Here is a 25,572-nt window from a genome sequence, read left to right as displayed (position 1 = left end):
TGCAGAAATAAATGCCTGGATGTTCACCAACTCTCTGTTGGTTGTTCAGGGAAACCAGGGAAAGGTGTATAAGGTGTGACCTGGGTCCTGGAAGAGTTTATAATGCAGTTGAGAGTTAAGATGTGCATGGATAGCAATGATATAAGAAAAAGTGGGAAATCTGTTGGAAGTAGGAAGAATGTATTGTCTGTTTGAGAGGAGGGAGAAGGTGCTTCTTGCAGAGGAGTGCATTTAAACACACTGAGTATTCTTTATAGTTCTGAGATGATCAGAGTGGAGGCCTTGGATTTGAAACTCTGCTACAGAAAAAATCTAAGCTCCTCTTGGAATTTTGAGCAACTTCCCTGGACTACATATCCCACTTTTGGGGGTCAACTTTGAGTTTGGGGTTCCTTTGCTATAGCTTTAAGTATGGACAAGTCAATCACCCAAATTATGGTTTGAGAAGAGAGAAATCCAAAGAAGTTGGTATTGTAGGGTCCTAGCCCTTGTGGGGAACTGGGATGCCCCTTTATGGCTTGTGCAATGGGGTTTGGACCTAAGACACAATGAGAGAGTACTATGGGCAATTACCTTGTTGTGATTTTTATCTGAGTGCCTGTGCTCACATTTGCTCATGTAGGATACCAAACTTTTAATTTCATTAGAAGTTGAATGTGCTATATATATGTATGTGTATGCGTATTATATATATGAAATAATAAAACCTTGCTTATATATTTTACGTATTACAGCGCATAAATAATATATCGCCGGGGAATACAATTTCTAGAAGCAGTCCCAAATTTAATGGTCATTCTCCTCAACCTCTGGGCTATGACAGGTATGGTAACACCTACTTACTTTTTATTTGAATTCTGGATCAAAGTTTGAAGGAAAGTAAATTTCCCTAGAGATGAATAAAACACTAGAATCTACTTTGGACACTAATTTTTATTTTCTGCTATGTTATTTTAAATTTCCAGGGGTGCCTGGGTGGTTCAGTGGTTGAGCGTCTGCCTTTGGCTCAGGTCATGATCCTGGGGTCCTGGGATTGACCCCCATGACTGGCTCCCTGCTCAGCAGAGAGCCTGCTTCTCCCTCTCCCTCTACTGCTCCTCCTGCTTGTGCTCTCTTGCTCTCTCTCTCTCTCAAATAAATAAATAAAATCTTTCAAAAAATTAAAAAATACATATTTCTAAAACATGTAAAAATTAAAAGTAAAAAATGTTTCAAAGAGGGCAAAGGATTTCCTTAAGATGTTACCATGACTTGATTTTACATATGCTCCCCTGACCTCATTCCCTCATCACGTCTTGTTCCTTAGAAGTGGACTAAGTGAGAACTCTTACAGGGAAATTAGCAGAACTTTAGTGTAGGACGCTGTTGTATATGCAGGATGTGATTTGAGAATCTTGGCATGATCTGTAAATGCTTAATAGCTTAGCATAATGTTATGTAAGCTGTGGTCAAGGATGGGGAAACTTTCAAAACAAGTAGAAATATGACTAGTAGATGTTTGTGCTATTGTATTAAAGGAGTCAGACTTAGCAGTGAAAATTCAGCTCTATTTTGAATCAAATGAAGTGAAGTATTGGTCCTGCTATAACTTGACTGAAAGATTACATGTGTGTACTTGTGTATATAAATACAAATGTCCATTGTTACTATTTAAAAAGTTAAATTTGTAGTATATCAAACCTTGAAAGTAGAAGTGAATGTATAAACTGTAGGATTCCAGCTCTCCATTCCCAGTGCAACTTTCTGATATGTGTTCATTCCCTTTGCATTTGAGACCTTTTGTTCTAAAGAATAATGTACTGAGAATTAAGGTGACAGAGCAATAGGGGGACCCTATGCTTGTTTTGTTCCTCGAACACAGCTTAGGTAAATATCAAATTCCAAATACCCAAGAATTGATCTGAATGCCAAGAGAACTAAATACAGAACGAGAGGGTGAAAAGTAGCCACATCATGGAAGGTGGGAGATGCACAGACATGATTCCAGGGAGAAAAGAATCGTAGTTGCTGCAGAGGGGAGGGACCCTTGATCTCTGAGAGAGGAAAAAGAGAGAGATAAAGATACAGATAGAAAGCAGCACCTAGGGGATTACACAAGAGGAACACTTCCCTAAAACCATGGACTGGGAGGATTAGAATGGCAAGTTTGTACAAGCACAGAGCTCAAAGTCTAAAGTTGCCGCCACAGCCAGGAGGAACCTGGTGGGCATAGCAGTGCTCCTGTGGGAAAGAAGGGCAGAGGCCTGGGAGTGGATGGCGTGGTCTGAAGATCCCTTGGGTCATTGGGGGAGAAATGGTTTCCTCTTTCTTGGAATGCGTTTGGGAGGAGAGCTGGCATGGCATCTTAGGAGGAAAAGAGTTGGCGGGCATCAACGTGCTGCCCGGTTCACTAACATAGAAACTGAGACACCTGCTGAGGGCAGCAAACCTTGCTGCACTTTACCATAAACTCTTAAGTCCCTTGTGATCATGTGACTACTTCTCTGGGACAAATTGGCACTAACTGCAGCATGATGAAACCCTCCCCCAGAGGATCAGCATGGGTCCGCGTAGCGCTGGGTTCCTAAAATTTGGAGTTTTGAAATGCACTATACTCTTGAGATAAAACACAGGAGTACTGGGCTGCTTGGCAGGCAGACAGTGTGGACACTGACAGGGTGAAGGCAGGGATCTGATGGAAGCCAGGGACACAAAAGGGGAGAATGTTTGCTCTTCTATGAGGGCTTTCTGACAAACAGCAGGTGCAAACTTCCTGCTGCCAGGACAAGAGAGTAGGGCAATGCCATCCCCTTCGCCCCTGACAGACTTCAGTGAGCAACACAGCGCCTCCAGTGGAAGCTGGAGTTACCACACCCCTGCACCTGCGGGTGCATTTTTACTAGGGCAAGTCAGCCTGAGAACCAGTACAGCAGGCCCCTCCCACAGAAGACCAGCACAAACCCCTTGCATGCATCAAGTCTACTGATTGTAGAGTGCTGCAAAGCTTCAGCTCCAGTGGAAATAAGATCAGGCTTATTTTACCAAGCAGACCGAAGCACACCTAATTAAAACACCACATACTGGACGAGGTCCAAGCACTCCTCAGTGCAGGCAAGGAGAAACTCTGCAGAGGACTGACCTGAGGGAAAGAGCAGCCAAAACATGACAGCAGAGTACACTCTCTGAAACACTTCCTGAAGCGCCAGGCCCTGGACAGTACAGGTCCTCTTCTTAAAATAGCAGGAGATAAAACAGGTTTCCTTAACACACACACACACACACACACACACACAGAAGCAGTGACCTAGACAAAATGACAAGATGGAGGAATACACCCCAAAAGAAAGAACCAGAAGAAGTCACAGTCAAGGAGCTAATCAAAACAGCTATAAGTAATATGCCTGAACCAGAATTTAAAACAACAATTGCAAGGATATTAGCTGGGCTTGAGAAAAGCATAGGAGACACTAGAGAACCCCTACTGCAGAGAAAAAAGAACTAAAAAACTAGTCAGGCCAAAATAAAAAGATGTTATAGCCAAGAGACAAGACCAACTGGTTGTAATGACAACAAAGATGGATGAAGAAGAGGAACGAATCAGTGATATAGAAGATAAAATTATGAAGGTGCCTCTTGGTTTCGGCTCAGATTGTGAGATCAAACCATGCATTGATCTCCTCACAGAGTATGTAGTCTGCTTGAGATTCTCTCTCCCTCTGCCCCCCTTTTCTCTCTCTCTCCCTCTCTTAAATAAATAAAATCTTTAAAAGAAAAAGAAAACCAAAGCTGGGGGCATCACAATGCCTGACTTTTACACTATTGGTGGGAATACAAGTTGGTACAGTCACTGTGGAAAACGGTACGTAGGTTCCTCAAAAGGTTAAAAATAGAACTACTCTGTGAACCCAGCAATTGCACTACTATTTACCCAAAGGATGCAAAGATACTGATTTGAAGTGGTACATCCTCTCCAGTCTTTATAGCAGCACTATCAACAATTAACCAAATTATGGAAAGAGCCCATATGTCCATCTACTGATGAATGGTAATGAAGAGGTGGTGTGTGTGTGTGTATACACACACACACACACACACACACACACACACAATGGACTATTAGCCATAAAAGAGAATGAAATCTTGCCATTTGCAATGACATGGGTGGAGCTAGAGTTACTATGTTAAGTGAAGTAAGTCAGAAAAGTACCATATGGTTTTACTCCTATGTAGAATTTAAGAAATAAAACAGAGAACAAAGAAAAACAAAAGAGAGAGGGAAGCAAACCATAAAAGACTCTTAACTATAGAGAACAAACTGAGGTTTGATGGAGGGATGGTGGGGGATGGGCTGAATGGATAATGGGTATTTAAGGACACTTGTTATAATGAGCACTGGGTGTTTCATGTAAGTCATGAATCACGAAATTCTACTTCTGCAACCAGTTTTACTATATATGTTAACTAAAATTTAAATAAAAACTTGAAATAACAAAAAATAAAGAATGTACTTAATCACCCTGGCAATCACAAAATGCTCAGGTCCCCTTGGAGGGGTCTATTACCAGGGCTTATTGGTGATCACTTTTAGGAAAATTCTATCCAGGTATCAGATGTTTTTATTGCTCACTGATTTGTGAAATAATAAATGTTAATGGTTTATATACTTGTAGGCAGCTCAGTTGCTCTGCAATTGAGAAACAGACATTAGTTTTTTAAAATGTGTGAGTTCATGGGGATCTTTGTGTGGCGCAGCCGTTTAGCGCCTGCCTTTGGCCCAGGGCGTAATCCTGGAGACCCGGGATCGAATCCCACTGACTTTCACTTTTGTGAAAATCAAATGGAAAAGCAAAAGTAAATAGGGAAATAATGCAATTTCTTTCAATTCTCCTGTTTGATGTTAATTACTCCCTAACTTATAAGATGTTAGGGAGTTTCACAAATGGAAACATCAGGGGTTCCAGCCTTTATCACTACCCTGTGAAACCTCTCCTACAAGAGTCTTTCTAGATTATGTATCCACACCTAGTGGCAGAAAACTCCTATGTCCTAAATGTCTGTCATTTTTTGCCATGTTGATATAACCCCTAGAAAAATTTATCAGCTGGTCCTTATTTTGTCTTGTACAACCTGAGAGAATGTATTCTTCATCTTCATGTATCAACTCTGAGTATCTGAAGAGGGAAACCGTTAAGACTTAAGATGAATTCATGTGTCTGAGGGTTTTGAATCTCTATAATCACCATGGTTGCCTTTCCCTTCCAGATTTTCAGTATCTCTTTTAAAAAGTAGAGCTGTTATCCAGAAATGGATAAGATGTTTGGAATATGGTCTAACCACATTAGAGTAAAAAGGTTCACATATTCTACATATATTTTTCTTAACCTGAGGTTGCATTTATGCCCTGGACACTGTGATTCCTTTTGTATCAGGAAATAAAGTGATTTTAAAAATGGCTTCATTTTTATTAAATGTTAGACTTGAGTGTCTTTATCTTAATTGACTGTTGCGTAGAATGAACTGATGTTGCTCTGAAGATTTCTTTTCCTCTGGTGCATATCATGGACCACATTGTGGTTCTTGGGAAAGTGAGTGTTGGTCTTCTGGATTCCACTGCTGTGTAGTCCTGAGCTTTGTGAGCTCTGGAGTAAAGCTCTCTTCTCCTTCATCACCAGGTCATCCCACTCTTACTACATCGATGAGGACTGTGACTCGTTGGCCCTCTGTGACCCTATGCAGAGGATGAATTGCGAGGTGGACAGCCTCCCTGAGAGCTGCTTTGACAGCGGCTTGTCTACCCTAAGAGACTACAATGAATATGACTCGGAGGTGGAATACAAACATCAGAGGGGACTTCGGAGGTCACACGGCACGCAGGAGAGCTTTGGGGGTGATGCTTCAGACATAGACGTAAGCCCCAGAAATCACTGTCTCCTGGGCCATATCTTCGATAGAAATCTGTCACCCTGTTTCACTTGTATCTGTCGTGGGAATACGACTTAAAGGTTATAAATATGAAACATAGTCAGTAGAATGTTTTCCTTTTCCACCAAGGTAGAGAGAAATTATCACAGATTGACATTTGGGGCCACTCTGTTCTGTTACAACACTGACTGTAGATTCAGCTGCATATTTTTCTGCTCTTTAATCCATGATGTATATGTGTAATGAGAGACTTTGTTTTTTAATGGCTGACTAAAAAAAAACAAACAAACCAAAAACCAGGTTCCTGATATAAGGGATGAAGAGACGTTTGGTGCAGAAGGTGTGGCTGCCATCTTAGACTGGAAGCCCCATGGGTCCCCTAGTGAGGGCAGCGTGGTCAGTTCTTCAAGAAAGCCCATCTCGGCTCTGTCACCACAGGTAGGTAGTGTCAAAGATATTTTTTCATGAGCACTATGAATTTTCAGTGCCACCTAACTTATTAGGAAGAAAACTGGCACAACCTTTGTCACTCAGTGTGACTTTTTCCCCTAGACAGACATGGTGGATGGCAGCCATAAATCTTCCAGCTCACAGAAGGCTTACAAGATTGTACTTGCTGGGGATGCTGCAGTGGGGAAGTCCAGTTTCCTCATGAGACTCTGCAAGAATGAATTTCGAGGAAATACAAGTGCCACCCTAGGTATGATTCCTTCTTCAGTTGATAATGGGGGAATAATGTCTTCTTGAGCTTGATTTTATTTTCCTTAGAGATTATATACACAGATACACAGATCTCTCTCTGTATACATACATAATACACAGGGGTGTGTGTCTGTGTATGTGTGTGTGTCCTTGTCTATATAATGGTCCTCTTCTGTTTTGGTAAAGGCCCAACTTTAGGAAAAGACTGACAAAGGACAAAGGTATCCACTTAACCAGTCAAAGCAATCAGACCAAGTTTAGAGCCAGAGATGACAGATTCATTTATTCAGCAGACTTCCCCTGTATTCTGTTGTGAGCTGGATACTGTTGTAGGTACTAAGGACACCCAATGAACAGAGTCAACTAAATTCCAGACTGCAAGGAAACTACATCCCAAAGGATGGCTGGTTTTGGAGACTGGGCAGTTCTGCACAGGTGGCCAGAAGAGGCTTTTCTGATAAGATGTCACTTAATGTTGATAAAGTGGCATTACTGATGGCCAGTTTGTCATGGTCAAAATCATAGCCAGGTGTGTATGTTCCTCCCCTCCTTTACAATGGAATACAAGAGTAAATACTTCTGAGAACAAGAGAGAAGTGGTGTGATTTCCCAAATTTGCATAATAATCAGTAAAAGGAGTCAAAGGTATGCAAATTATCATTCACCTTTCTCTTTCATCTAAAGAGTTCTTATTTTGATAACTAGAAATATTAGAATAGATTGATTACCCTCTTCACAATGGGCATCTTTATCAGTTTATGGTTGTTATACTCTCCAAGATAAAAAGCTGAAAGTTCGCTTTAATTTGATTCATAAAAAAACTGCAGTGTTTTGTTCAGCTGCTAAAGAGCATAGCATATATACAAACCTTCTGCGTATGCACGCCCATAAACATGCACATATGTATGTACACACATATTTGTGTGCACAGACACACATAAACACACAGAGACATAACAGAGTCCCCACCTACTTACACAGGCAAGTAGAACATAGGTTTTCCTTTTGTTCATAGATTAAACCTTTCCCCATGTCAGCCAACCTGCAGATGCTGCACCTGCGCACACATGTGTGGTCTGACTTGTAATTAGTATTTGAAGGTCATTCTCCTCAAAGGCCACATTCATTCCTCTCTGCCTCACTGAGCTTTGGCTTACTGGCTTTTGTCTTATCTAAAGAGGGCTTGAGAGTAAAAACCAGTGGAATTATTTACATCATGTTCCCAGTGTTCTCTAATAATTCCCTTTCAGGAGTCGATTTTCAGATGAAAACTCTGATTGTGGATGGAGAACGCACAGTACTCCAGCTCTGGGACACGGCTGGTCAGGAGAGGCAAGTGCTTTCCGCAGCGCTATGGGCTCTGCTGTGGGCTCGCTGCGGCGCAGCCTGGGTGTGCATGGATCAGCCTCGTGGGACGCCTCATGTTGATTATGCTCCTGATCATGTCATTATTATACACTGTGTAATTACATAGTACATTAGGATTTCGGGAATGCTTGCCTTTCCCCACATTCTTCCCTCCTTCATTCATCTGTTGGTTGTGTGTGGAGATCTTTAGGCTTCCTCTGAGCCACTGTTCAGTTGGGAAAAAGAGAGAGAACCCTTCCTGAACAAGAGAATTGAGGTGAGGCGGCCCTCCCGAATGCAGTGTCAGTGAGAGGAGGTGCTTAGCCAGGCACACGCAGAGATGGAAAAGAATCTGTCAGCTCCCCTAAGTTCACACGCTAAATAGAAAACTCTTGTCTGGTGACACCGCCTTATCTTTCATTCATTGCTGAAGAACAGACACTGGGCAAACATAGGTTTTAATCCTGTCTGACACCTTAGAGATAGAATCTCTCCAGTTGTTCAGCTAGTAAGTATGGGGTGCTGCCTGCCACTGTTCCAGGCACCGTGCAGACTGCTGAGATCCAACAGTGAGCAGACACAAATACACAAATGCTGCTCTTGTGGAGCTCATGTTCTCTAGCAGACTGAGAGGTTCAACATCTAAAAAAACATTCGTGGTTGATGTGGCCTTTTTAAAGATACTATAAAATACTGCAGTTGGCTTAAAGTTGGGATATATATGTTGAGGTATGCCCATCCCCCAGTGGATATAAAGCTTCTGGCATGTTGCATGTTGTGGCACTCCACACTGTTAGTTTCTCTCCTATGCCGCCCCCTATAGTACTCCCTTCCCACCTACCTAAACCATGATTTTTTCTATTGTGCATCTCCTTTTCTCCTGTGTTCCACATGTGGACTTGGGAGTTTGTGGCCAGGGCTGAAATTTTTAAGAAATTATGCACTCAACCTTGTCCTGGTTTGCTTTATGGTTTTGTAGACATGCTTGGAATCATCTGATGAAGAGATTGCTTGGCTCCCATAGATCAACTCCCCAAATGATCATTCTGTTACCTTCCACTGAATCATTCCAGTCCTTGGAGATGCCTGGTTGTCATAAAATTCCTCTGAATGGGGATTTACTTTAGAAGATGAGAAAAAAAGCAAGCATAACATGAAAAAGGCACAGCACCTGACCGATGGACTGCTTAGAACCATTATTTACATGCTTTTCTCTTTGGCAGATTCAGAAGTATTGCCAAGTCTTACTTCAGAAGAGCCGATGGTGTTCTGCTGCTGTATGACGTTACATGTGAGAAAAGCTTTCTCAATGTACGAGAATGGGTAGACATGATTGAGGTAAGACACCGAAACAGAGAAGCAAACAAAAAATTACACAGGAGTCACAGGCCGTGTTAGAAGTTGCTATTTCTCTTCTTTGTTGAGGGGCCCACCATCAGAAAGCACTGATGCAGGCTAGTCAGGAAAGACTAGGTGTTAGAGGGGGACTGTCTCGTGGTACCTGGCAATGTTGGCCTTTCCCTCAGTAGCTGGGTGAGTTTCCACAGAGCCACTGAAGGGAGCTTCTGGGAATAAAACTCCTAGTTTTCTTACAGATAAATTAGAACCCCTTTGGAAGTAAATGCAAATGTAGGCAACCTGAGGAGCAGCAGCTCTTGCACATGGGGTGGTATGTAGTATGACTGGGTGTGCATAGTGTGCCCAAAGTGCAGGTTTAACAGCATGGATGTGAGCATGTGCAAGGCCAGCTCTTTTAAATGTGTGGTAACATCTATACTTTTTTTTTCTGGTTAAATGAGTTGGTGTCTTTCATTTGAGGAGCTTTCATATCCTTTGGTTTCATGGTAAATAATTTCTAAAAGTAGGAAATGATTTTGACCAGTTGGTGCTGCCAACAGTTGTTAATTGACATAAAGCTACAGTTAAAGTTGTGTTTCAATATACTTTCTTGGTAAAACAAAACCAAAATTCATGGCTAATATAATTTCATGGCTAATATAATTAAGTATATTATCTCTAATTTTTAACAGGCGTTAAACAGTGCAGTGGTGGCTAAACAGAGAATTGATTGCTGTATATCAGGTTAGCCTCTAGCTTCTTCTGTTGGGTCTATTTCATAACCTGAAAAAAAAAAGCAGAACTAATCTTCTCTTTCTCATTAAAGAAAAGATGTGAGAAATGACAAGTAAATGTACATTGTTCTACTGAAATATCATGACTTAAATTTATTATAAATATGATGGAAGTGTGTTGATGTTTATGTAGTATTTTTATTTTTTTAAGATTGATTGATTGATTGATTTATGATAGACACACACACAGAGAGAGAGAGGCAGAGACACAGGCAGAGGGAGAAGCAGGGTCCATGCTGAGAGCCCGATGTGGGGCTCAGTCCTGGGACTCCAGGATCGCGCCCTGGGCCAAAGGCAGGTGCCAAACTGCTGAGCCACCCAGGGATCCCCCATAGCATTTTTATTTCACAAAATTTCCACGTTATATTCGTCTCTGTAACATATCTGAGGAAAGAAGAAGTGTAATGTTATTCTCACTTTTTATGAGAAACCTCAGGCAGAGAAATTATGACCTTGGCTTGTGGTTATTCAGAGTTTGGGGGTTGAATGGGGGGTAGGATCTCTTTATTGAATCCTGGTTGCTGCTGTGATAAAGCGCTGGAGGAAGCAGCAGTTTGAGAAGAGAAGCTTTTGATACCTAGAGAGGAATTCCAGGGTACTTTTATTGCACAGAGAAGAAGCATCTGCTCAAGGGATAGGCCTTCTTGGATAGAGTGATGAGTCCAGAGAGTAACATAATCCCAATGACTCATACCCACAGATATTTAAAATCCACAGCAAAATGTTTTATTGTTGATACTGTTGGACTTAGCCTGCATTTTAAGTCTTTGGATTATGCTTGAGGACAGGAGGCCCAAAGGCAAGGTCAGCCACAATGTTGAAATAACCCTAGTGACCAGCCACAGTGTGTGCTGGGACCCCATAATTTGCCATCATTTGCTAATCACCTGTATGTGGTAAGTTACCTTTCCAGCTACATGGATCCCCTTTCACAGGGTCCAAAATGGATGAAAACTGTATCCAAGATGAATTCTTGAATTTGTCACGGGGAAAAATTAGATACCCCTTAGCATTTGACTTTTACCTTCAGAAATAAAGGGCTTGATAAGCCTCTGCCATGGCTCACCCTTTCTAATTTAAGGAAATTCAATGGAGACAGTTTGTGTGGCCACTATAAATATGGGTGGAAACAAAGAGTGATTATTGGGGTAGGCCAGAGGATGGCAGGAGGTAGAATGTCAGTGGTGAGTAGGCCCTCTGAATTAATAATTAATACACTTCGATAAAAGCCACTGGGTTACAGAGTCGTACAATAAAATTGTGGATAAAATAAAACTATGGCCATTTACTTACCTGTCATGAGTAATGTATTGATTGAAATCTTGGCTGAATGTTGAATGGAGGAGACACTGGAGACATAAGACCTCTTCTTGACTTTTGTGCATGCACTGTTCTAGAGTCTGCAAGGTACCCACAGTAGGGGAGCTTGTCATACCCTAGTAGGAGAAACAATAAGCAACAAACAAAGAAAATAAATGGAATGACAGAAAATGATAAATATTGTGGAAATAAAAATAAGGAAGGAGAAAGACCTGGGCACCGTACTGCAGGTGGTATGGTCAGGGCAGCCTCACTGGAAGGTGGTGTTCAAGTCAAGACTTGAAGGAGTTGCCAGTATTTATGGGAATAACTTTGGGAAGCCATTTAGATGCTTGAGTTCTTGGCTTACTTAAGTATTTGTTTAATGGCTCCAAAGGATGCCCCTTTGGAACCTGAACAGTTTGCCAAAGAACACAATTAACTAGCATGTTAATGGATGGGGCACCTAGTTTTGGGGAGGTCCTTTCATTCCCTTTTCCCATCTGCTCTTACTACAGTCTGGTGCCTTTGGAGGACAATGGTCTGAAGAGAAACGAAATCAGATGTAATGCCGTCATTTTTAAGGCTCTTTTCTTGATCCCATGACAGGTGTAGTACCAAACTGAGAAAACACCTGGCACCTCTGGGCAGTGTAGGGGTAATGTCCATACGCCTTAGGGCTGCTGCTTCTCTTGCATAGGAACCAGAGCCCTGTTGTTCTGTGCCATTCACATGGTCTTCCTCTGTTCTCATCAGTCTCCTGAGATGGAGTGGGTCCTTACTGACCCCTTCATTTTACCAGTAGGAAAACTAAGGCACAAACATGAAGTAATTTGCCTGATTTCAGAGCCAGTGAGTGACCAGGTGGTAGGAGGGGTGGCCTCAGACTCAGCTGTGATCCTCACATTTCACATTCTATTGGGCCCAGTGTAGACCTGGAATGGCGGTGTGGTTTGCATAAACTGATTTGGGAGCATTATCCTTAGAATCAGTTTCTTTGAATGATTGGTAATTGACTCCTGGTAAGAAAAATGTTGACCTTTAAGACCTTCATATTTTGCTTTTGTTGTAAACCCAATAGCAGTGAGTGTGGAACTTCTAAACTCTGCTTTTATCCCATTATGCTTGAGGGATTTCTCATGTGTTTTGTACCTCGGATGATGAAGTTGATTTGTCATCACCACTCTTTGGAGTGAAAGTTGCAGAAAATTGTGTGGGTGCCACAGCCAAATATAATTCTCAAATATAAAGTTCATATTGGTTCGTATGGTGGGGGGCAGGGACAAGGGGCTTTTGGACCATGGCCCTGGCCTTTGCAAGTTCTTAATTTAACCTCTCTGAATTTCAGTGGTCTCACCTGGCAATGGGAAGAAGTTTGGCTCCTTTTAGAGAGATTTTGAGGATTGAAGAGATTACTTCCATGTCATGTGGCACCCAAGGGGCGTTTGGAGAGTGGAAGCTGCTCTTGCTAATGAAACGTGTTTCTGTTCAGTGTTTGATGAACACACAATTTTTTTTTCCTGGCAGGATGCGATCCAGGAGAGTATTCCTATCATGTTGGTGGGAAACAAGGCTGATCTTCGTGCTGCTGCCACAGCAGAGGAACAAAAGTGTGTCCCAGGATACTTGGGAGAAAAATTGGCCATGGTAAGGGCAAAAGTTGGTATGTTGGGATAGACTTTAGCAGTTTATGAGCTCTGTAGTCAGCAGCCCTTCAATTTTGTCTACATTCGCTTTAAGAGGTTCTCTGGCAAACCTCCACCCTTTTTCTTTCTTTGTTGTTTTAAAGATTTTATTTATTTATTTGAGAGAAAGAGAGCATGAGCAAGGGGAGGAGCAGAAAGAGAGGGAGAAGTAGGCTCCCGCTGAGCAGGGAGCCAGACTCGGGGCTTGATCCTAGGACCTTGGGATCATGACCTGAGCCAAAGACAGATGCTTAACTGACTAAGCCACCCAGGAGCCCCTCCCCGCTTTAATAAATGTAAGTAATTGTACCAAGGACTAAACTGCTCATGAAGGTACAGTAATCACTGAGTTATTTTCCTTGTTGAAGAGCGTTGACAAAGGGACCCATGATTATCCTGCCTTCTTCCTCACCCTCAGCTAGTTCCTGGAATCCTGTAGTTCTGGAATCCATGTCAAGAAAAAATGATTGGTGTCCTGTTTAGAAAACATGGTTTAATTCCAGAAGGTTACTGTGCCAAAGGGCAGTGTGTTACCTGAGTGGAAGATAATTGGGAAACTTGGTTTTCTTTTTTCTCTAAGATTTGTGCTTAGTTGAGTAGTCTAATTAAAATTATTTTTGGTTATGCACTTGAATAGAGGATGAAGTTCATTTCTATCTAGTTTATTACTGGGGGCAGTATTTATTCTCCCATTATTAGCAGTGTGTGAAATGCTCTAGGGTCCCCTTATGAGCTGTCTTTCCCAAACAAGGAATCAGAGGTACCTGGTGTTGGATAAGTTCACGCCATAGCAGTCTGATCTGATGTTGCTACCACTGTTTCTGCATCAGCACACAGAAGGATTTTCTGTAGCATGTGCACATGAACTTTAAAAAGAAGTTTTAGGGGCACCTGGGTGGTTCAGTCAGGTAAGCAAGCATCTACCTTCAGCTCAAGTCATGATCTCAGGGTCCTGGGACAGAGCCCTGCATTACATCGGGCTTCCTGCTCAGCAGGGAGTCTGCTCCTTCCTCTCCCTCTACCTGCCACTCCTGCTGCTGGTGCTCACTCTCATGTTCTGTCAGATAAATAAATAAAATCTTTAAAAAATGAAATGAAATAAAATGTTTCAGTGTCACTGTTTTAAGTTAGAAAATCTTTCTTGTTTTAAATTTTCAAACTATGAACCAAACATGCTTTTAAAAAGTCCACAGGCCCACAGCACACACCATTCTCCTTCCCTAAAGGAAACTTTCTCCAGGCAGAGACACAAAAATAACTTCATCAGTTACAATTTTGGCAAGTGAAATGCAGGAAAAACACAGAGGGCTGTGAGGTTTCCTAATAGCAAGACCTGACAGGGGACATGTCAGACTTCCAGAGCACTGAGTCCTAACTTCAGGGGAGAATTATGGAAAAATTCAAAAGGTAGGTGTCAGCCTGGAGAACGGTGTGTGGGGACATGTAGTGGGAACAGCGGGTGCACAGATCGTGAGGTGGGAGGGAATGTGGGACATGAGAGAAACAGAGGGAAGGTCAGGGTATCCAGAGCATGGTGGGCGAGGCAGAAGGGTGGCAGGAAAAGCTAGGAGGTGGGCCAGGGCTACATGGTCGTGGGACCTTGGCGGCCGTGGGGAAGCTTTTGAGCATTACTTGAAGAGGAATGGAAGCATTGAAAGGTTTGAAGCAGGAGAGTGATAGGATGGTCGTATACATCACCGCTGGGAAGGAGAATAATAGAGCGCTAGACAATGTCCATTGGTTTCAGCAACACGGAGGTGGCTGAATCTTGATAGGAAAAGATGATAGTGTGAAGAGATGCATGTTGGCTGCCAGCCCAAAGGAGACACACTTATGATGGATGTTCAATTCGTGAATGGTCACCTTCAGCTATCATTTTTCCCTCTCTCAGATTATCTGATAGGGAACGTTTGTAGCAACTGGTAGGACAGTGGGGAATCAGAACCTTAAAACATGAAATTGTGTATTGTGCTTGCTTTTAAAGCAAAATAAAAATCCCCTGACTAGGAGCTGTGTCTGGAGTAACTAGACTCAAATTCACTATTTTTTGAAGTATTGAAACTGTGAATCCAATTTCTTAGCTATTAGCATACTGAACAGGAGAATATTTTTATTTTATTTGTTGGTTTTAAAAGCTATAATTACAGGAGACTTAAATAAAGTCTTCATTTAATTGTATATGTATCTTTTCCACAGACCTATGGGGCATTATTCTGTGAAACCAGCGCCAAAGATGGCTCAAATATAGTGGAAGCTGTTCTCCATCTTGCTCGGTAAAGTGGTGTCTTATGTTTGGAAAACTGAAAGCGGGGTTGAATTTTCATATGGTGGGTGCTTAGGTCAAATTTCTTTACTCTAACATGAATATACATTGGAAAACACCATCTTGTATTCCAGTACTGGTTAGAGAAACAATTGAACATGGATCTTATAAAAACCGGTAATGCTGCTTATTCACTGTGAACGTTGGCAAAGTACCTTTACTGCCAAACAAAGCAGGTGCATCTGAGGTGTCGTTGACATTTCTGCAAAATGTCACCACAAAGCTAATAGTTGACTTGTATGAATCATTTCCAGGAACCAGATTTTAAACACAAGAGACTATTATGAAATTAACTATCTATTATGACATTTTCCGGGGTAAAGGGAAAAAACTCAACAAAGCAAATTGTATATCATGCCAGTTGGAAGCACTTTATTAAAATTATTACTCAGGTATTTATTAAGCTAAGGCAATGCTGTTAATGATAAATAACATTTGGGGATATAGATTAGAATAAAAATTACATCCTTGAGGAACTTGGATATAAATGTGAATGTTTTTTAATCCTTAGAGTAAATTTGATTTTTAGGAAATAATATTATCTGCTAGATTTATGCCTTCTGCCTAGTTTTCTGCCACAAATGAAAAGATGATTCTTTACTGGCCTGAAGGGATTAAATATCTGAAAGAAAAAAGAAAGGAAAGGAAAAAAAAAGAAAAGAAAAGAAAAGAAAGAAAATGTGCATGAGCAAAACCCAGGCCAGTGACCTTTAATTGCCGACAAAATCCAGGCCAAGATTTTTAATTGTTGTCAAAGCAAAGCCATAATTTGGGGATGGAGGGTTCTGATCATTTGTGAAATCTTATCTTTAGTAGGATAGTTGGCCTCTTCTACTCATACATGTTGACAAGTAAAATACTTTGTAGTGTTTTAAATGCTGCTTTTCCATTGATGATTTGGTGTTTGTAGCGCTTACTGGCTGCTTAGCCTGGGGCCTTGGGCTAGATCCTTAACCTTACTTGAGAAAATCAGGAAATGGGCCCCAGGACTTTAAGTGGCCTGCTTGGCATTAGTCTGGCAGGGCTTGGCAGGTGCCTTGAGCTCAAACTCAGAGTCTCTGAACATTATCTCCTTTGATACTGGTCCAAGAGAGAGAGCCACCTGCCCCCACCACACTGGAAATCATCTTTGTGTAAAGCAAAAACAGTGCTAACTTTGAGTGTGACCTAGAGCAGGTAGAAAAAAGGTAAACATTTAAATAGATTCGAGAGAATGACATGGTTTTCTGTCTGTGATTTGTAAGAGAATCATGGGCTCATATCACATTTGTCAAACAAGATTCCAAGTAAAACCTTCACAATCTGGGTGAAATAATTGACCCCATGCATGTGCGGGCGCATAGGGGCCACTATCTGTTTTGGCCGAGGAAGTCTCAGTCAACAAAGATAGGGAGGAGATTTGGTGAAATGCACCAAAAATGGAATCATTGCCGATGGTAGGTGTTTATATTTTTTCAGGTGCTCATACTGGTGTTTCTTTACCGTGTACTTAGTGGTTCCTGGGTGGAGGTGGTGTGCTTGCCGGGCTAGATGGGTGTGGGAAGGGCCTGCAGGTCTTTAGAGCATTGCCGGGCCTGAGACTGAACTGGAGCAGATGGTGTGGGGGGACACCTTACCTTTGGCAGTGGGGTGCTGGCTTGCTGCTTCGGCCCAGCAAAGGACACTGCCGGCCAGGCCCCTGCGAGGCTGTTGCCTTCTGCCCAGCTTATTGGAGGACCATGGTGTCAGGAGATCTTAAATCTCCTCTCAAACAGCTTGTGGATTCAGACAAGTCCCTATGTCTCTCTTGGCATCTCTAATCTGTAAAATGAGGGAGGGGCTGGAAAAAATGACTCCCAAGGGCCTCTCCTTCTGACACTATGGTTCTACACAGAACAGCCGGTACTCCACAGAGTACCATCATTGCTCTTTGATGCTGAATTGTCTAATGGGGTCATATTAAAAGTTAAATGACTCCAAATTGCCATGGTCCCACCCAAAGTGCCAAATTTATTCTCTTTATTCTATCATAAAGGTGGGAGAGGCTGTGAGCCGCCTCTGCGTTTCACCCCACCTGCTCCTGCCCAGCACCCTTTTTTAGCACAACTGCCACACTGGCTTGTGCTTCTTCACTTAAAACACCTGTGTGCAGAGGCATTTTTATAAGAGGTCACTCCTTGTGGATCACTTATCAAGGAGTTATTTTATTGTTGTTACTGCACTGTGGCCTGGTGTGAGATCTCTGGTTTAGTTATGTTAGTGGTGTGTTAAATATGAAAATTGTAAATAAAGCAGGTATTTAAAGACTTTAATTTGCTTTGTATCCTGCTTTCATATTTGCTTGTTAAAATGTCTCATGACAGTGGTAGAGTTGCTGCAGGTGAAATGATCATTTTTAAAAGTTTTACATCCTTTAGAAAGTTATGTATAATGTAAAACATGTTACATTCTCAGTTTAGATCTCATAAGACAATTCCCATCACGGCTCTTTTCACACTATGCCATGTCGTAAAATGTGAGCTAGATGAGTTTATGGATTTGCACTGTCTGAAACAATTCTGTTTTGAAGAGAGGCCATAAATGTTTGGTTAACACCCTAAAATACTAGTACTGCTTTTTTGGGAAACCTCTCAATACCAGGAAAAGTTTCTTCTAGAAATGCAATTTCCCTGTGGTGCTGACAGGACATTTATCACAATCATTGTCTGTTGGCAAGTGAATTTGCCATCACTAGAACCACGAGCTTTACACATTTTGCACTAGATTCAAGTTCCAAAAGCATTTAATTGATCAATGGCCTGAGATTTGAAAAACAAAACAAAACAAAAACACAAAAAGAACTCAGGCTGATGTATCAGTTCAGCCCAGGCTCTGAGCCTGTAGTTTAGACTGAGTCATCTAAAATGCAGTTGTTCAGCGTGTAGTAGTTTTTGGTGAGACAGTCTAGTTTTCCCAGCTTTAAACCTGTTGTAGGTGTTTGGAATATCTTTCTAATTTCCTTGAAGTGGGAAATGCCTGCACTTATGGTGGATTAAAGAAACCGAAGGCCAGATGAACAACATGGGTACATATTTTTCTCCTTAATATTTGCTTTCAGGTTCAATAACTGCATTATTGGGAGAGCACTTGGCCCATGGAGGCCCCATACGTGGTTCAATAGAGATATCAAGGAAGTAAATACTTGCAAGCTATACAGTTTAACATGAGAGGGAAAACAAAGAAAACATTTGACCAGGAAGCCAGATGATTGTAACTGATAGAGGCTATTGGACCACCCAAAAGGGAGACATGGGAGTTGTCTTGTGAAGGTGCTATGTTTATTATACCCATTGTGCAGATAAGAAAGTGGAGGAGGAGAATGCTTAATCAACCTGCTCAGGGTGGTAGCACTGGGACTTATCCCTACCACTCTGAAGCATTGGCTTGCCACTTCAGGATTGGCAATCTCAGGATTGCGGTCCACATTCTCCTCTTTTTTACTCTCTCTCTCTCTCTTTCTCTCTCTGCCTAATGTCTTCGAGCCCTAGGGTTTCTAGAACTGTCTCTATCTGGCAGCTTCTCCATTTTCTATATTTTTTAACCTCCACCTCTTTTTAAAATTCCGTAACCACATCCCACCCATCAACAAGTGGAAATTCCAAAGGTGTGACTATATCCAACATGTCCAACCCTCAAGACCTGGCCTCACCTATCTTTCTGGTTGCATCTCTTGCTTCCCAAAAGAATGATAATCTGTAGACACAGCAAACTTTATTTCTGCTTGTGGCCAAGCTCTTTTGTGTCTCCTTGCCTTTATGCATGCTGTTCCCTGCACCTGGAATTTCCTTTCCTCATTAAGTGGAGATCAATTTGTGTTCTTTTAAGAGGTCCCTCTTCTGGCAAAGTGTCCATGCAGCTCCATCTCTTCCTTCACTCCAGCACAACTGTGGTGTACCCTCTGTATTCCTGCATCGTACCATACATGTGTTAGTAGTGTTTTGGCAACCTTGTAATGATTTGTTTAGATTTCTGTCTCTCCTTCAAAGCTCACTAATCGAGGGTCCCAGAATTTGGCATGAATTGGACATTTGTTGAATGACCAAATGTCTGAGATGATGCAAGTGGAAGTTATATTAGTTTTCTGTTGTTGCTGAACAAATTCCCACAAACATTGCTTAAACAATGCCAGTGTATCACGTTCCAGTTCTGGAGGTCAGGAATCTGAAATGAGTCTTACAGGATGCTTGAGGTTGGATCGTATATCTTCTTTCTTTTCCTGAATCTTTGTTTCCTCATCTGTAAAGTGAGTATAATAATGTTCACCTGTCACCTGTCAGGTTGTGTGTATGTGTTTATGTCGTGTGATTGTATATGTGTATTAAGTAAGAGAAATATGAAAATGTATAGTATAGCATTTATTAGCTGGCCTTCAAGAATTAATTTCTCCATCTTTTTTTTCTTCTGCTAAGACATCTTCTTTCTAACTCACAGCATAGTGGTTTCCAGAACATGTCAACGCTTTCTGGAGTGGTGCTGACTAATTTGGTAGCCACTAGCCACCTCAAGTGTGGCTAACCCAAATTGGAGTGTGCTATAGGTTTTGAGTGTATACTGGATTTTGAAGACAGTATAAAAACTGTAAAATACTTCATTACTATTTTTATTGATAACATGCAGAAATGATATGTTTGCTATAGTGAGCTAAATAAAATATATTCATAAAATTAAATTTACCTGTTTTCTTTTTACATTTTTTTAAATGTGCCTCCTAAAACATTGAAGATTACCTATGTGGATTACATTACATTCCTATTGAACAACGTCACTCTACTAGGAATATGCCAGTTCTAAGTACTTTCAGGTATCTGCTGCTCTGTAATAAACCAAGACATAGTTGCCTAAAACAACTATCACTTTTTAATTTCCTGAAATTACCAGAATTGGCTGGCTCTCAGCTGGAAGGTTCCTCAACTGCTCTTGCTTTGTGTGTCTGTGCATTTGCAGTCAGATGGCGGCTGCTGGGCTACAGCTCAGGCTGGATGGCTGACACCAGGGTGCCTGTCCTTGTGGCTGCTCAGCCTCAGAACCACTCTGCTGGCCCTCTCCACTGAGGAACTCTAGCAGCTGAGAGCAACCAAGCCTTACTAACACCTGGCTTGGAGTCCCTGCCCACCATCCTCTGCATTCTGTTGATGTAAGCAGTCAAAGAGCCAGTCCTACGGAGGGAGAGCCCACAGTGGGGGTTCTCTAGTCTTGATGGGGAGCCCCAGGCACTGATGGGGAAGGTAGGATTGTTTGTGGGCCTCTTGGCAATGAGCTGTCCCAGTCAAGATTGCCATCCAGGGTCCTATCTGAGATGGGACTTCAGGGTCTGCATGTTTCCCAAGCATCCCTGGGAATACACTTGGAAGGATCCTTCTCTAGGAGGTTTCCACAAGGTCTTAGAGATCTTTTGTCATTGTAGCCTCTAGTGTTAATTCTAAAAGAAATTTAGGAAGAGGCAAAAGGAAGATTTTTTTTTTCTGGATTTTAACCATTCATCATTGTCTCCACAATCGTGTATAATTAAAGAGTGGTTATAAAGTCATCATTGCTTTTGTTAAGGTCAGCAAGTATTAGAAATGGAAGCCAGGTTCCAGAGTGCTAAGGAGTGAGCTGTGCATGTGTTAGGCTGTAAAGCATGTGAAACCACAGCAGAGAGCAGGAGTAGGCCGTCGTGTGTGCAGGTGTGGCTGTGTGCGTACCTGTGCACATGTGTCTGTGTGTGCCTGCCTTGTGCATGCGTGTGGCCTGGTGCTCAGAGTGCAGGTGCAGAAGCCAGCCTGCCTGGATCCCACTCCAGCTCTGAGGCTTCTCCAGCCATGTAACTGGAGGGAAATTTCTTAACCTTTTTTTTTTTTTTTTGTCTTGCTTCCTCACACATAAAATGGGACATAGCAAAATCTCATGGTCCTTGTGAGGCTTTAAGACTGTCAATACCTATAAAGCATTTAGAACAATGGATGGATGGCACACAGCAAGTGCTCAGCAGTACTGTTTTTATTTCTACAGAACCATTTGTGGTTTAGTTTCATACCTCATTCATTCATTCGTTCATTCTCTCTCTCTCTCTCTCTGTCTCTCCCCTCCCCCCACATCCCCCAGGGAAGTGAAGAAAAGAACCGATGAAGATGACAGCAAATCCATTACCAATCTGACTGGGACCAGTTCCAGAAAGTCAACCCAGATGAAGAACTGTTGCAGTAGTTAAATCCCAAACATCCTTGGCCTGTCAAGTCTTCAGTCCCAGAGTACTGGGTGTCTGGTGACTCGTTTGCTTCTTGCAGAGTGGCACGTCCTCCAGACTCTGCCATGTGGAAAGTTACAGTGTGAGAATCTGAACTGTGCTTTTAGATCCTTCTGGAGCCCTGGCTCTTTGCTATGTCTCCACAAGTGATTGGGGTCCCCGGTTAAATGTACTTGTCTTGTCCTTGCAGTGTTTCAAAAGATAATATGTAAAAAGGACTAAAAAAATCACATGCTCAGATCAAAGCTGTAGAAGAAACTTCCTGACCTAGATTCACATGGTAGCTGACTTTGTAGATAATCTACAACATTTTTTTTCAAGTATTTGATACTAGAATACTAGTAAAAGGGGATTATTATCCTAGCTTTGCTGTTAACTAGCCTGTAGTCTCAGACCTGTCAGCAGCCATAATAGATCTGTCTCCTTATCTGCAAAACAGGCAGCTTGGCTCTGCAGGCCTTGGCCTCTCAGACTCTGTGCACTGTGAGGAGTGGGAAGGACTCCATGATGGCCCACAGTTAATGAGGACTCTGACTAGTTGTACTTTTTAAATATTGGGGTATTGAGTTTTCTCATTTCTGAAACAGAATTTCATTAAGGGAAAAAATGGTAATGTTTTAGGCTCCAGTGTAGACAGCAAAATCTATTTTTTTATATACAAAGGAAAAAAACATTTATGTGACAAAGAGTTGGAAAAAAATAGTGAAGTCCATGGTTGAAATTCCATGTTAAAAATTCTAATGAAAACATTGGAGTCAATACCACATACTAGTCAAAGTATAATGCCCAGGAAAGTTGTCACTCTTAACTTAAAAATATGTAACAGCAAGTCATGGCCATGGGCTGGGGAAGGACAGGAGCTGGGAGTGATTGCTAATGGGGATGTGGTTTCTTTGGGAGATGAGAATGTTCTGGAGTTATACTGTGGCAATGGTTGTATGACTTTGTGAATATATGAAATAACATTAAACTGTTAAAAGGGTGAAGTTTATGGTATGTGAATTATATCTCATTTAAAAACAACCACTTGGAATGATTTAACATTTTGCCAAATGAAAATATGTGTGCTTGTTTCAGATCTTCCCATCACTTACAAGCATAATCTCCAATGCAGTGCAAATCTCTGAACAACCTAGTTGTCGGCATTCACTTCCTAAAATAACAAACAGTAAAAGAAATGATGTATGTTTTTGGAAACTCATCTCTTCAAAAGAGGAATTATCCTTAGGAGTGGGAAGTCACAGTCCTTTGTTTAATGTGACTAGTGACTCCTCCTCACCAACAGTATGAGGTCCTTCCAGAACCTGCAGTAACTCCTAGATTTCCCCACTAAAATGTCTCTGACAGCAGAAATGTCTCAACACCTGACCCGAGAGAAGCCTGGTTTCTGGTTTTTGGTTCTCAGTGGCCTTGAAAGCAATTAAGTTATCCCCAACCAGAGATGTGTACTTAACTTTGGTTCATATAGGTCCAGGTTCCAAGTAGTCTGCTGAAAAAAACTTAAATAATAACTGTTATTTATTGTGTTATATAAGCTAATAATATTCTTTTGTGTTGAATTAAAAAATTCCAATGCTGTTTTTCTCCTGTTTATGATTTTTATGATCAAATCTTAAATTCCCTAGCTTTATTTTTTTTAAATGAAAACTGACCAGATTCGTTACACATACAGATTATAAATAGTCACAACATCTGTAAAAGTCTGTAAAAGCATGCCCTCTCTTCATTGACATCTAGTTTTTTTACTGGGAAGTTTGATCTATCCCTAGCAACTCTACCATGCATTTCCGTCTGCTGGCTTTGGTCACAGAAAAAGAATTTTACATTTTTGATGGGAAAGAATGCCTCACTTGTGGGGTCTTGTCAAACTGAACAGGGAAGGAGGTGGTTACTTTGGTGCCATGGTGAGATACACATTTTGCCACTACTGGTTGCCTCCGGGGCACCTTTGGAACCCAGGTTAGAAAGGATCTATGGGTTGGCATATGGGACACATGTTCTGGTATTTGGTGTAGTTGCAAACAACTGTGTTAGTATACATGTTACTGTGTTGCCTTTATTTATTTTCCCCCAAAGTGCCTCTCTGTATTTGTCTGACAGTTTGTACATAGAACATATCTTTGATACAGAAGTATTATCTTGGCTTTTGCCTCTGGCTTGTATGGCTAGTACCCCCAAATTGATTCTGAGATTGCACAGGCACCTTTGGTAGACAATGCAGTCGTCTTTGTTTGAACCCGAATAAGTATTTTGGCAACAGAATCCAAATCAGAGACTTACAGCTCTGGTCAGCAATCTTATTTGAAGAAAAGCTACTTTAAAAGCTCATTCAGCTGCATTGATGGGAAATCATAATTATCAGCAACATTTAATTTCAGGAAGGTGTTCTCAAGGTATATTTTTTATGAGAAGAAAATATTTAATGTTTTTAACCTAGACTTAATGTGACACATTCGCATAGTCCTATGCAACTAACTCATCTTGACTCAATTTTTCCTTCGAGAGCTTTTAAGATCACGATTATACAATGCTCCTTTTTTTTTATGCATCCTGACACATTGGATAATATTTTAATTTCATCATGGAAAAGAATGTTGGAGAAGGAGACATTTTTTTCTGTTAACTTTTAGCCTCATTCATTTTCATAATTTATTTTTTCCACTTGCTGCTTTATATGACATATGTGACATTTGATTATTTAATACCAAATGTGATTTGCATAAACCCAAGTCACACAACTCTCTTGCTGAAGATAAAATTGAGGTTAAAAGATAAAGATTTATTTTCATATTTGTACAGTGATCAGCTTCAGAGTGAAGGCTTTTGTGGGCTTTTATTGTATATGTGTATAAGAAATTTCATATGTATATATTAAGTAGGCCTCTGAGTATTGAATAATTGTTTCATGATTTTGATTTATTTGGTTTACATTTTCATTGTATCGGCCATATTTCGTTTATACTGTTTATTTCTCTTCAAACCATTAATAATTATACCATAAAGTGTAATTTTTATAGCAATGCAAATGTCTAAGGAACTACAAATATTTCCTGCATTGTAAATTTAATAAAGCATGCTTCCTTTGGCCTTTCGGGTGTTTCCTTCGGCTTTACTGGAGGCACCCCTGAAGCAGCTTAAATTTTAGGATGTGCCTGCATGAAACCATACCTCTAAAACAATCATCTTTTCTGGCCTAGGCAGCTGGCTGGTTGGAGAAAAGAACGAACACAGGGTGTTCAGTGCTGTGGCACAACCATGTCATCTTGGCCCGCGGGGCAGCAGGTCACACCGGGGTGTGACAGCCACAAATAGGGAAGCTTTTGTAGAAAAATTTCAGTACGGGTTCTGGCCATCCTCATGCCCTCAGGTTAGTCCCTTTCTCCGACACCCATCCTGCTCCTTCCATCCCCCCACACTGCCTAGCCAGCTCTGCTCATCCTCTGTTTTAGCTGAAACCTTGCTTCCCTCAGGAAGTCTTCCCTCTCAGCCCCTAAACTAGATGGAGGCTGACAGCTCTCCCTCAGGCAGCACCCTTTCTAACTTGTCAGTGGTTTAACTAGACACATGGGCCCGAGCCCTGGGCCCTTTGCTGCTGCCTCCCTTCTGCTGTATATATGCTAAAATGGGTAAGCAGATAATTAACTTTAAATAGGCTTTGGAAAGAGTTTCCGCAGACACGCACACACCTGCTCATCTGCAGTAGCCCTGGACGGTGGAAGGGGAGGCAGCATATGCTAATGGCCACGGGCCTGAGCTCTGCAGCCAGCCCCATATTCCTGCCCGTAGGGTTACTGTGAACAAGGAGCTTACCCTCTGTGTACCCCAGCTGCTGCCTTGATAAAACAGGAGTAGGGGTACCATTCCTCTGGGATGCTTATGAGGACAACATGAGTTAATATATAAAAATTATTTGGAATAGTATCTGGCACTTTGATCACC

The 25,572-nt window shown here is 41.5% G+C and overlaps 1 protein-coding gene across 5 annotated transcripts in view; it reads left to right on the top strand.

The window, feature by feature from the left end:
- Positions 1–24,720, top strand: part of RASEF (RAS and EF-hand domain containing) — a 180,545-nt gene extending 155,825 nt beyond the window's left edge. For all 5 annotated transcript variants that reach the window (XM_072762963.1, XM_072762954.1, XM_072762951.1 and 2 more), the window contains 9 exons: positions 735–823; positions 5,652–5,886; positions 6,202–6,339; positions 6,454–6,601; positions 7,854–7,935; positions 9,174–9,288; positions 12,909–13,028; positions 15,263–15,339; positions 21,492–24,720. In XM_072762963.1, coding sequence (XP_072619064.1) covers positions 735–823; positions 5,652–5,886; positions 6,202–6,339; positions 6,454–6,601; positions 7,854–7,935; positions 9,174–9,288; positions 12,909–13,028; positions 15,263–15,339; positions 21,492–21,597 — 1,110 coding nt within the window. In that variant the 3' untranslated portion in view covers positions 21,598–24,720. The remainder of the gene's footprint in view (positions 1–734; positions 824–5,651; positions 5,887–6,201; positions 6,340–6,453; positions 6,602–7,853; positions 7,936–9,173; positions 9,289–12,908; positions 13,029–15,262; positions 15,340–21,491) is intronic.
- Positions 24,721–25,572: the final 852 nt, after the last annotated feature.

This window comes from Vulpes vulpes, chromosome 1 (genome assembly GCF_048418805.1).
Source record: "Vulpes vulpes isolate BD-2025 chromosome 1, VulVul3, whole genome shotgun sequence".
NCBI lineage: Eukaryota > Metazoa > Chordata > Mammalia > Carnivora > Canidae > Vulpes > Vulpes vulpes.
Note: the sequence above shows the minus strand (reverse complement) of the source record. Positions and strands in the feature narration are given on the sequence as shown.